Here is a 12,735-nt window from a genome sequence, read left to right on the forward strand (position 1 = left end):
TGTGTCATCGTGTGGGGCCATGTGCTTGGCCTGTTCTGCAGAAACCCATGTGACCATAGGCAGACACTGCAGGCAGCTGTGCAGGTGTCTGCCTGCACTGGCTGGGCTCTCCTTCGGAGGGGATGTGGGCAGGCAGGCCAAGACTCTGGGGTAAGAGACTGCTCTGGGCCCAGGGAGGTGGTGCAGATCGACCAGTTCCTGAAGGAGACAGCGGCGCGGGAGGCCAGTGCCAAGCTGCGGCTGCAGCAGTTCATTGAGGAGCTCCTTGAGCGTGCTGACCGTGCCGAGCGGCAGCTGCAGGTCATCAGCAGCAGCTGTGGCAGCACGCCCAGCGCCAGCCTGGGCCGTGGAGGTGGGGGAGGTGGCGCTGGCCCCAATGCCCGGGGCCCAGGCAGAATGGTGAGTGCCCACATGCCTTCCCTCCTCTATCTGCACACCTGGCCCCCCGCAACCTCACCTTTCACATGGCCAGACCTTTCCCCATGATGCCTCATCTGCCCCTTCTTTGGCTTTTCCTCCATGAGCAGATGCTGGGAACAGGGGAGCCCCTCTGATTGGGCAGGAGTGCCAGTGGCAGCCCCTAAGGCTGCAGTGAGATGTGATCCAGTGGCCCCAGCCATCAGGGGCTATCTCTGCCCATCACTGCAAATGAGAGCCCAGGAGCCACTAGCTGGGGTTCAGGGTGTTGGGTGGGTGTGGGGAGGCGGCTGGTGAGCCTGCCTCTCTGGGCTGTCTGTCTGTCCATTTGTCCATCTTTCCCAACTTTTTTCCTTCTCTCTCTTCCCCTCCTCTCCATCTTTTACCCTGTTTCCCTGCTATTCCTGCTCATCCTCTTGGCTCCTCTGCCCCTCTCCTTTACCTCCCACTCTGGGGGCCCACAGCGAGAACACCACGCAGGCCCGGCCATGCCTAGCACATATGCAGTGTCACGGCATGGCTCCTCTCCCAGCACAGGGTAAGCCTTGGGCCCAGCCCACCCCATGCAGCCTACCCTCGCCCTGGAAAGATCCGCTGGCCTTTCTGGGGCTTGTGTCATCCTCTGCCCCTACCCTCCCTGGCTCACCTGTGTCTGCCTTTCCTCACCCAGAAGGGGCTTTTGGAAAGCAGGGCGGGTGGGTTGCCCTCGGCTGATGGTAGGGGCAGAGTGGGGAATTTGGGCAGGCCTGGTGCCTCTCACCCCTTACTGTGTGGTCCACCCTGCCTCAGGGCCTCCAGCCGTGTGCCAGCCGCATCCCAGAGCTCAGGCTGCTATGACAGTGACAGTCTGGAGCTGCCCAGACCAGAGGAGGGGGTCCCTGAGGACAGTGGCCCTGGGGGCTTGGGCGCACGGGCCCAGAATGCCAATGGGGGCCCAGAACGGTCCCAGGCCCCTCGCAGCTCAGGCCTGCGGCGCCAGGCCATCCAGAACTGGCAGCGCAGACCCCGCCGACACAGCACCGAGGGGGAAGAGGGTGATGTCTCTGACGTGGGCTCCCGAACCACTGAGTCAGAGGCTGAGGGCCCGTTGGATGTGCCCCGCCCCGGGCCTGCTATGGCTGGACCATTGAGCAGCTGCCGGCTCTCAGGTAAGTCCTGGAAGGGTGGGCAGGGAGACACAGGACTGAAACAGTGAATTTCCTGGGCTCCTGCATCTCCCCCTTTCCCCAGACTTGCCCACCCCTCCTACATAGCGCCCTTTAGGCCTGGGGCAGGAACTTTTTGACAGGGCTGGGCTGCAGTGGCACAAGTATGCTCAGATTGTCTGTTGCACAAGGATGCCGCATCCAGCCCAGGGAGGGGTCCATTCACCTAGTGGGCTCATTAACATTTACAGGAGAGCAGTTGAGTGTTGCCTCCAAACTCTGAAGCCCCTGGTGCAGTGGGGGAGGCCCCGCACATGTGTGGGTGGGTTGGAGGTGAGAGGGTTAGGGTCAGGGGTGTAGCTGCACCCCATGTTCTGGGCAGCCGCATGTCTGCCCTCTGTTTCCAGAGGCCTGGTTTATACTCCAGCACCCCCCAACTCCTTTCCCTCTCCAAATCTGATGCATTACCTCATGTAGGGGGTGAGTTTGAGTGATATATAACCTTAAAAAGAAAGTTTACATAAGGTACACCTTTTTGTAATGCGTAAAATTAGAGATGGGGTACTTCCAAGGACAGGGATGCAGAGGCCCCTTTTCCTTCCCCCCCAGGCCCCGGTACCCCAGCATGCCCATTCCTCTGCAGCTCCCACCCTGCCCCAGCTCCCCACACACTTCCTCACACCAGCCTTGACCCTCCATGCTCACTTTTGAACCCCTGGTATTCTGCAGCCCGCCCCGAGGGAGGCAGTGGGCGGGGTCGGCGAGCAGAGAGGGGCAGCCCCTCACGCTCCAACGAGGTCATCAGCCCGGAGATCCTGAAGATGCGAGCCGCCCTCTTCTGCATCTTCACCTACTTGGACACGCGCACACTGCTGCATGCTGCCGAGGTCTGCCGGGACTGGCGCTTCGTGGCCCGCCACCCCGCAGTCTGGACAAGGGTGCTGCTTGAGAATGCCCGTGTCTGCTCCAAGGTGCCTGCCCCACCTGTCTTCTGTTCCCTGCTTGAGGCCACCTTTCCCCCGGGTAGCATCTGACCCCTCAAGGTCTGGTCTTTGCAACCCTTACAACACTAGTGCCAACCTGGCTTGCCTGAAATGCTGTCATGGGGCCTCCTACCCTGGGGCTGGCCCACCTCCAGCCAACCAAGTTCAGATCCCTTCATCTCCAAGTACCCTTCCCCGCCCCCGCAGTTCCTGGCAATGCTGGCTCAGTGGTGCACCCAGGCTCACTCTCTGACACTGCAGAACTTGAAGCCCCGGCAGCGGGGAAAGAAGGAGAGCAAGGAGGAGTATGCCCGGAGTACCCGGTGAGGCCTGCAGTGGGTGGGTGGTGGGTGCTGTTGGGCCACAGGCCTGGAGTTAAGTAAGGATGTTTCCCAGAGGAGGAGGTGGCCAGCTCTCTGAGTTTCTGGTCATCCCCAGGGGCTGCCTGGAAGCTGGGCTGGAGTCCCTGCTGAAGGCAGCTGGGGGGAACCTGCTGATCCTGCGCATCTCCCACTGTCCAAACATCCTCACCGACCGCTCGCTCTGGCTGGCCAGCTGCTACTGCCGCGCACTGCAGGCTGTCACCTACAGGTGGGTCCACCTGACTAGAAGCATGGCCCATGCCCTCTCAGCCCAGGGTGCCACAATATCCCGAGGCACTGCATAGTCTCCACCAGGGTTCTCAAGCAAAGGGACCCAAGACCTCTATGGCCAAAGGGAAGGAAGCCTCGGCAAGAGCAGAGGCCACCAGAGTGGGCGACTCCAGCTTTGTCTTGTATCTTTTCTTTTCTATTTTTATTTTTGAAATAGAGATGGGGTCTTGCCGTATTGCCCAGGCTGATCGAGAACTCCTGGGCTCTGGTGATCCCCAACCCTGGCCTTGGCCTCCCAAAGTGTTGGGATTACGGTATAAGCCACCCCGCCAGCCGACCTGCAGTTTTGTCTTTTCACAGGAGTGCCACAGACCCTGTGGGCCACGAGGTCATTTGGGCCCTGGGAGCAGGCTGCAGAGAGATCGTCTCCCTCCAAGTGGCGCCACTTCACCCCTGGTGAGCCCTGGCAGGTTTGGGGGGTGGCAGAGGGGACACAGTTGGTCCTGTGTCCTGAGGACTGAGTAGATCAGAGCCCATTCCACAAGCTATTAGGACAGATTCATGCACATTAATCTGTCCATTGAGGCCTTAGGAGCAGGGCTTTAAAATCAGACCTGGTTGGCCAGGCGCAGTGGCTCATACCTGTAATCCCAGCATTTTGGGAGGCTGAGGTGGGCAGATCACCTCAGGTCAGGAGTTCAAGACCAGCCTGACCAACAGGGGAAAAAACCTCTCTCTACTAAAAATAACAAAATTAGCCGGGCATGGTGGTGCGTGCCTGTATTCCCAGCTACACAGAAGGCTGAGGCAGGAAAATCGCTTGAAGCCAGGAGGCAGAGGTTGCAGTGAGCTGAGATCACACCATTGCACTGGTGAAACTCTGTCTCAAAAAATAATAATAATAAACTAAATAATAATAAATAAAATCAGACCTGGGGTTATGTCCTGGTTTACTGGCACTGTCACCTTGGGCATCCCAATCATGTCTTAGTTTCTCAAACTGCAAAGTAAAGGTGGTATTAGGAACTGTGGACCTTATTAGGGCTGTTACTGGCCCAGAAGAGATCAAGTACCCAAAGCCTGCAGAGTCCACCTTAATTGTTCAGTAAACACCAGCTAAAAATCACCAGCTTTATTTGACATATGAAAGGCGGTTCAGGGAGGTCGGTGTATAAGAACCAGTTGTTGGAGAATCCAGGCTATGAAATCCTTTCTCACTCTGCCTGGAGTTCCTCAAACACACCAGGCTCTTTTGCTCCCCACACTTTGCCTCTCTCCACACGACAGCTCCTCCCGGACAGCGTGTCACTACTCGCCTGCCTCCATCTCCACTGTACCTTGCCCTGACCCCTCTGTCATCGACTTTGCAGGATCATCCCTGACTCCTCTGCTCTCATCTCATCTGCCAAGTCCTGCAGATTCTGATTTCCAAGCACTTTTTTTCTTTTTCTGTTTTGAGACAGGGTCTCGCTCTGTCACCCAGGTTAGAGCATAGTGGTGCGATCTCAGCTCACTGCAACCTCCACCTCCCAGGTTCAGGCGATCCTCCTGCCTCAGCCTCCTGAGTAGCTGGGACTATAGGCATGGGCCACCATGCCCAGCTAATTTTTGTATTTTTAGTAGAAATGGGCTTTCACCATGTTGGCCAGGCTGGTCTTGAACTCCTGGCCTCAGGTGATCTGCCCGCCCTAGCCTCCCAAAGTGCTGGGATTACAGGCATGAGCCACCACGCCTGGCCCTACTTTGCAATAATTTGTTTATATTTCGATCTCCTCCGCTAGACTGGTGGTTCTCAAGGCAGAATCTAGGAATGTCCATTTCTGTATCCCTGCTACCAAGTGGATAATAGATGCCAGAGAGATATCTACTGCCAGGGCAAATGCTGAGGGATGAAGTATTCAGGGAAATGGCAAGTTTGGTGTGAATGGAAAGGAAAGTTGGGGCAATCAGGAAGGGCCTTGCTAAGGACTTTAGGTTTTTTGCATTTTATCTAGAAAGCATTGGAAGCTCTTTCGGGGGATTTTAGATTATAAGAAAGGGATTAAGATCAGACTGGTAATGTTCTATGCCCCCCACCACTCCTGCCACTAAATAGACTGTCCACTCTTTGAGGGTAGGGACCCTGCCTGTGTTGTCACCACTGTACCTCCAGGACCTAGCTCAGTTGTTCTTCACTTGATAACCATTTGCTGAATGGTGGCATGAATGGATGTAGGAATGAGGGGCTCCCGGTCTGTAGTGTGAAGGATGACATGGCAGGAGACTAGTACTAACCCAGAGGATGCCAATGGTGGTCTGAACTGTGGGTTCAAGAGTACTTGAGGTTGGGCTCAGTGGCTCGTGCCTGTGATCCCAGGACTTTGGGAGGCCAAGTGGGGTAGATCGCATGCGGACAGGAGTTTGAGACCCGCCTGGTCAACATGGTGAAACCCATCTCTACTAAAAATATGAAAAAATAAGCCGGGCATGGTGGCACACACCTGTAGTCCCAGCTACTTGGGAGCCTGAGGCAGGAGAATCACTTGAACCCAGGAGGCAGAGGTTGCAGTGAGCCAAAATCACACCACTGCATTCCAGCCTGGGTGACAGAGTGAGAACCTGTCTCAAAAAAAAAAAAAAAAAAAAAAAAAAAAAAGAGTGCTTGGGAATCAGAATCTGCAGGACTTGGCAGATGAGGGCATAGCAGTCAGGGATGATCCTGATTTTCTGACTTGACCAGCTGGGTTGTTGGGAGGAACACTTGCCTCAGTCAGGGAGGGGTCCCACAGGAGGAACATGCTGGGGTGTCAGGCATCCAGAGACTTCTCTGATGACTCCCCCTTCCCATTCTCCAGCCAGCAGCCCACGCGCTTCAGTAACCGCTGCCTGCAGATGATTGGTCGCTGTTGGCCCCACCTGCGAGCCCTGGGGGTCGGGGGTGCCGGCTGTGGGGTACAGGGCCTGGCATCACTCGGTGAGTCTTTCCTTGGACTGAGTCGGGTAGTGAGAAGCAGGCATGGGTGCAGTGCTACCCTGTGAAATCCCACAGGGGATCAGGACTGCAGCCTGGGTGGTGGCAGGGGACCCAGGGTGCTGCCCGCGGGGGTGACCTGGGGAGTTTGTCAGCAGGATCCTTCTGCTTCCTCTTCCTAGCGAGAAACTGCATGCGGCTGCAGGTCCTGGAACTTGACCATGTGTCAGAGATCACCCAGGAGGTGGCGGCAGAGGTCTGCCGTGAAGGCTTGAAGGGACTGGAGATGCTGGTGCTCACAGCCACCCCTGTCACCCCTAAGGCCCTGCTGCACTTCAACAGTGAGCAATGGGGGAATGCAGGGCAGGGTATGACTGTCACCTTTCACAGGGCTCTGTCAGCAGGTAGCCTAACTATCACTGGTGCAGATTGATCAGGGCCTCCAGCCAAGGGCAGAGGCAAGGGGACAGGTTAAGAACACTGGGTCTGGAGCTCAACTGACCTAGGTCCCATGTCTGGCTCTGCTACTTATTAGCTCAGTGACATTGGGCAAGTTACTATACCTCTCCAAGTCCCATCTTCTAAGCTGACTTTCTAGGATGCGTGAGAGGATTAAATGAGATGATATGTGGAAGCCCCCCCAGGACAGTTCTCAGGGTGAGGACCCCTCTCTCCCTGAACTTCATATCATGCCTCCTTGGCTTCCACACCTTTCAAACCACCCACTCCACCCTCAGTCATTCCTCCACCTGCACTGAGGACATGGCACCCAGTGTGGGCTGCTCCTGCCCAAGGAGACCACTAGCCAGGACCCTTTGGCTCCTGGGAGGACCCCATGCCAACTGCGCCAACATGCCTTGACCCTCTTTCCAAGACCTTCTTCCCCCTTCAGCCACATGGCACACCCTGGACCACCAGAATCAGGACCTCCCAGTGCTTCTCAGCCACCTTCCTCCACCTCTCCATACTTCACGCCCTTAAGCCCTCTGTTCCCCAGTGTTTGTCCCACCTCCCCCTCCTTTATGCTCCAGCCTGGATCCACAAGCCTCACCTCAGCCACTCTGTTCCTTGTCATTCATACCAGACCATGGACAGCTTCCCCCTCTGTCAGGGAAATTTCCAGAGCCCTTCAACAGCTGGCCGCTGCCCATTCACCCTCCCAGACGCCACTGCAGCCTCTCCGGTGCCTCAGCCCCATCTACCTCTCCCTGCATCCGGTCGCCAGCACCCAGATGGCATGGGTCTGCTGTCCTCTGTCATGGACAGAGGTGGTGGCTGGCACATGATTGTCTGATTTCCTTAATTAGTGAGAGGATAGGAGGCAGCTCCATTGTCCAAGCCCAACACGCCCCCTGCCTTGCCCACCTTTTCTCAGGCATCTGTCGGAACCTAAAGTCCATTGTGGTCCAGATTGGGATTGCAGATTATTTCAAAGAACCCAGCAGCCCTGAGGCCCAGAAGCTGTTTGAAGACATGGTGACAAAACTTCAGGTGAGGGGTCAGCTCTGAGGCTGCCCAAGACCCCTAGTGGCATCCCTAGACTGGGGCCAGTGACCTGGGTGAGTGTGGCAGGAGGGACCCACCTGCCTGGCACAGAGGGAGGACTAACCCAGGGTTCTGTCCTCAGGCCCTACGACGGAGGCCCGGCTTCTCTAAAATTCTGCACATCAAGGTGGAAGGCGGCTGCTAACCCGGGTAGGGGGCGGCAGGGCCCCTGCCAGCCCCACACCAGGGCACTCTCTTTGGACCTCGGAGGGACCCTGGTTTGGACTAGACCTTTGGAGGCCGCGTGTTATCCCTGGCTTCCAGGGGAGACTGACAAGTCTCCTGTCGTCCTCCTGGAGCAGTGGAGCAACAGGCCTGACCCAGGGCACTGCCTCTCCAGGACAGGGGCTCGGACAGAAGCTGCCCTCTGACCCCAACCCTACCCTAGCTGGAGCAGCCTCTGGCACAGCCAGTGAGGAGCTGTCACCACCAGCGTCTGGTGTTATCACCTGCAGGATCTGCAATAACCACCCAGTGGTTCCTCAGCTGTTCCGGCCGGCCTCTCCTTCCCGAGGCCCAGCCTCCTGGTCAGGAGCCTCTGGGGCCAAGGTCAGCGGGGGCTCCACAAGGCAGCTCAGACTTGGCAAGGAGGGCTCTTCTCCCCAACCCTGCCCCAGCTTCTGGGGGTACCCCATTTAGACAGCCTGCCTAGGCTCTGGATCTACATTTTCTGGGGATACTACAGGCAGACCTAGGGGCCTGGGCACATGGTCAGCCAAAAGCTGGGGGCAGCAGTACAATGGAGTGGTGGGGGTGGGTTTGGAAAGGAAACAGTCACCCAGAACTTCTCCCCAGGATGAGACCACCCTTCCAAGGTGGGGGATTGCCAGGGAGAGAAAACTTATTTATTGCTGTAAGACAAGACCCTTCCTCTCAGCCCCATACCCCACTGCACACCAGAGCTAAATTCAGAGCTGAAAGGTGCATGTTTCTATACCTACACTCATTCTGAGGGACCCTCCAGAGGGTCAGGGTCCCAGCCCCAGGCAGCCCTGTCACAGTGAGTAGTTCCTGTCCTCAAGGAATTTCTAATCCAGGTGCTTGGGCAGGAACCTGTTGGCCTTTGGGTCACCAGGGCTGTCTGGGAGGGAGGCACAGGGCCACCCTCTGTGCTGAGGCCTTGGAGGAAGCCAGGATGAGGGTGGCATGCTTTGCTTCCTTGTCTAATTAGCTTGCTTGGAGATGTGGCCTTGGCAGGGGGCCAGACCCATGGGGCCAAGAAGAGGAAGAGCATCCTCCAGACTCACTCCCCCTCCTCAGTCTCCACAGGACCGGCGGGCTGAGTGAGGGCTGCCTTGGAGTCTTCTGCCTAGGGGCAGTGCTGAACCTGGGCTGGAGCCACTTGGCTTAGAAGCCACAGGATGCCAGTGGGGCTTTTCACTGGCCTTTGCAGTCCCCAAAGTATCAGGTCTCAGCACCAAGGCTCCAAAGGCTCAGGTCTCCCCGGTTCCTCCTCTAAGTACTCCCGTAGTGGCTCAGAGGCTGGGGGTCCTGCCAACCTTCATTTGGAAAGTTCTTTCAGACATCTAAACTAGATCTACCTTAGGGTTTCTTTCTCTCCTAGATAGAATCGGCTCCCAGCCCTAGCCATTAGGCCTGGCTGGGGATGGGGTCCCCTCATTACCCAGTCCTTTCCAGGGACCAACTTCCTAACACAACCTAGCTTGGACATGAAGACCCAGCCCTAGGTTACCTTGTAAAGAGTCCTCCAGAGCTGGGACCCCACGGGCTCAGCAGCACACCCAGCTCCCCTAGTGTCACTCCCTAGCTCTGTCCCAGCTCTTGCTATCATGGCTGACTTTTCCTCCCATGGCTTGTTTTGTCCTTGCCCTTAACCTAAAATACCAAGGGTGTTATGCTGGCAACTCCCTGCCTAGTCCTGCACGAAGCTTTGGCTGTGTGTGGCACCCCCTGCTTCTACCCCAGAGCAGCTGGCTCCATTGGTTTCCTCCCTGCACCAGTCCTGTCCTCAGGGGTCAGGAAAAAGCAGCACAGCCGCCTTCTGCTCCAGAGGCCTGGAAGGGAGGTGGAGGTCCACTAAGGGCCTGGCTGCTTTGGGTTTGTTTGTCCTGCCTTGCCAACTGCACCCCTGTAATTCCTGCTCCCTGTGACCCCAGAACCAGAGGTGCTGCCTTCCCTGTCTCCTGGACAAAGCACAAAGGGATGCCCTGTTTGGCTTAAGCCTGCCCAACTGAGGGATTTTCTCTGCCCTTGGGACCTTCCATCCCTGAATACAAGGCTCTGGGCAACTTCTGAGTGGTACACACTAGACTGCCTGGCATCAGCCCTAGGAAAGGAGGTTGGGGTGTATGGGCAATGAGCTAGGGTGACAGAAAGGTGGTGCTGAAAGGTTACTGATGCTAGTCATAGTTTCATTCACTCATTCATTCATTCATTTGTGCAATAGTACTGAGCACCACCAGCACTAGAGACAGAAGGATGAACAAGATACCCTTCCGCCTGGGGGGACGTCCACTTCCCATGAGTTTAGCGATTTCCAGGAAAGCCCCTCAGTCCTCTGCCCTGTTCTGGCTATGTGAAGGATGTGTGAGAGCACATACTGCACAGGCCTAAGCCTTTGCAGCAGGAGTAAGAGGTCAGAGTATCGCATTGCACACGCACCCCCAGGGCTGACAGGCCTGTGCACCCCAGCCTTCATGCATGCTGAGCACTGGCAGCTTTACAGCCCTTGCTCCCCACCAGCCCTTTGATGCTCTTTTGTTCTCTCCTCGGGGATGAGCCCTGCTGCTGAGTAGGGAGCTTTTGCTTGCTGGGAGGCTCTATGCATTCATTTCTTTGGCAACCATACAGCTAAGGCTGAGGATGGAAACAGGGACAGTGGGCCTGGCCATCCCTATAAGCACTTCATCCATCTTTACCCATCCAAAGGGGATCCCTCCACATTTCATACTCGGTAAGATGCAAAAAAGAGGAATATCTGAGAACAAGCAGCCCTGCTCCAGGGGCCCCAGGTATGTGTTGAGGCCCAGTGGAGGTGGCCACTTGGTGTTCCTACCACCCCCTGCCATCTAGCCTGGCCCCAGTGCCTACCTTGGAGGCTGGTGTACTTGGCTTAAGTACTTCATGCTTTATTCAGGTTGCTTTCCCACAGCACTGGCAGAAAATGATGCATATATATGCATCCTTGTGGGGATAAAGAATGGGTGGGCTGCCCAGAACCGTCGCCTTTCCCCAGCCAGGAGAGACCACTGAAGTATCAGGGCAGCTCCTGCTTTCTTAGTCCTATAATACTAGAGTCTGGGCAAGCCCCTCAGGAATTGCCTCAAAAGGAAAAAACAAAACAAAAAAGGCCTCCTTCCCAAGGCCTGCTACTCCAAGGTTTGGCTCCATTCCTTGCCTTTGGGTCCTGCCTGTTACCCTGGTCCTGGTTTCTAATCTTTTGGGCCACAGGTGGGGAGCAGTCCGGGCCCCAATCCCTCTAAGGCGCTAAGCTGAAGGAGACCTTCCCAGAGTGACTATTGGTGCCAAAGTCCGAGTTCCTGGTGGACTTGGGGTAGAAACAGGAGAGATGGTGAGTGGGTGTATGGCCCAAGTGCCCAGAGAAGTTAACTCGAACCCATGGGACCTGTCCCAGCCTGTCAGTCCCTGATGAGTGTAACTTCCTTCCCCTGGGGGCCTGGCCCTTCTCTCTACCCCAGTGGCCGTGCTTTCTCACCCAGCTTTGTACCAGGCCTGCATTTCTGTATATATTGCTGTGTATTGTGTGTATGTATGTATTCCTGGACAAGTGTTCATTTGCAGCCCTTGCCTGAGGATAAGGTTTAGGATTGGGTAAAGATCAGAGTACCAGGGCCAACAAAGGCAACTACTCCCTCCCCAACCCCTTGGGACCTCAGCCAGTCCCAAGGCTGCCCTGACAATCAAGCAGGCTCCCCACCTTGAGGCCAAGTCTCCTCTGCCACTGCCAGCATGGCCCAAGGGAGGCTTGGCCTTGGGCTTGCCCAGCCTCAGCTCTACCCTGGCAAGGGTCTTATATCCAGGGCAGAGGCCTGAGGTGACCCAGGCTTGCCTTGTGGCTGATGCCAGCAGGCTTGGTTCCAGTGGGCACCACTGGTGGGGACCTCCATAACTGGCCCCTAGGCCCTGCCTTCCTGCACAGCTAGGCTATAATGGGCCTGAGTGTGAGAGGGTAGCTTCCCCAGCCCCAAGCACAGGCAGATGGGTGGAGAGCAATTTTTGGTTTTATTTTTGTTTCTGAAGTGGTGCCTGTACCTCCAGCCCCCAGGGGGCCTTCCCTGGCCACACTTCTCTGCCCCACCCAGGCATCGCCATCCCAGCACTTTGCTCCATGTCACCCATAAGATGCCCTTTGCTGAATGTACCTGAGCGTATGTATTTAAAAGGACTCACATGGGCATCAGAGAATTTATGACTCTGTATCCAATAAAAAAGGTGGTGAAACTGGTATCTCTGCCCCAGGGAAGTAAATGGGATGTGGCCACACTTGTCATCTGTGTCACCATAGTCTTTCTGCAGCTTAAGTGCACACAGGCAGGTAACCCAGTGGAATGAACGGTGGCTCACACCTGTAATCCTAGCACTTGGGAAGCTGAGGTGGGAGAATCGCTTGAGCCCAGGAATTCGAGACCAGCCTGGGCAACATAGTGAAACCCTATCTCTACAAAAAAGTTAGCTGGGCATTGTGGCATGTGCCTGTAGTGCCAGCTACGTGGGAGGCTGAGGTGGGACGATATCAAGCCAGGGAGGTGGAGGTCACAGTGAGCTGAGATCATGCCACTGCACTCCACCTTAGGTAACCAAGTGAGGCCCCAACTCAAAAACAACAAAAACTTGTCTCAGGACTGCAGAAAAGCCACCTAGGTTACTGCCCTGCCACAGCTCAACCCCGCTTTCAGTGTGTGCATCCAGAGGAAATGCCTTGGGATACATTATTTCCGACTCTCAGCTGGGAGAGACTGTCTTCATGGGCAAACCCAGCAGCAGTACAACAGGGCAGCAGGCACTGCCCAGCCCCTCCCTGGCTTGGCTGCCTCCTCAGGAGGCTCTGGCCAGCCAATCAGGCTTTGACTGGGGGACACCAAGTTGCCATCATGGTCTGGCCTTGATTTTCCCATTTTATA

At 56.2% G+C, this 12,735-nt stretch overlaps 1 protein-coding gene across 4 annotated transcripts in view; it reads left to right on the forward strand.

Annotated features, from left to right (window-relative positions):
* Positions 1 to 12,102, forward strand: part of FBXO41 (F-box protein 41) — a 29,560-nt gene extending 17,458 nt beyond the window's left edge. For all 4 annotated transcript variants that reach the window (XM_032291720.1, XM_032291719.1, XM_032291721.1 and 1 more), the window contains 11 exons: positions 174 to 399; positions 882 to 955; positions 1,207 to 1,565; positions 2,292 to 2,533; positions 2,753 to 2,868; positions 2,984 to 3,136; positions 3,499 to 3,594; positions 5,973 to 6,091; positions 6,271 to 6,429; positions 7,464 to 7,579; positions 7,716 to 12,102. In XM_032291720.1, coding sequence (XP_032147611.1) covers positions 174 to 399; positions 882 to 955; positions 1,207 to 1,565; positions 2,292 to 2,533; positions 2,753 to 2,868; positions 2,984 to 3,136; positions 3,499 to 3,594; positions 5,973 to 6,091; positions 6,271 to 6,429; positions 7,464 to 7,579; positions 7,716 to 7,778 — 1,723 coding nt within the window. In that variant the 3' untranslated portion in view covers positions 7,779 to 12,102. The remainder of the gene's footprint in view (positions 1 to 173; positions 400 to 881; positions 956 to 1,206; positions 1,566 to 2,291; positions 2,534 to 2,752; positions 2,869 to 2,983; positions 3,137 to 3,498; positions 3,595 to 5,972; positions 6,092 to 6,270; positions 6,430 to 7,463; positions 7,580 to 7,715) is intronic.
* The last annotated feature ends 633 nt before the right edge of the window (positions 12,103 to 12,735 follow it).

The sequence above is a fragment of the Sapajus apella genome, unplaced genomic scaffold (assembly GCF_009761245.1).
Source record: "Sapajus apella isolate SASKATOON/1434 unplaced genomic scaffold, GSC_monkey_1.0 scaffold26, whole genome shotgun sequence".
NCBI lineage: Eukaryota > Metazoa > Chordata > Mammalia > Primates > Cebidae > Sapajus > Sapajus apella.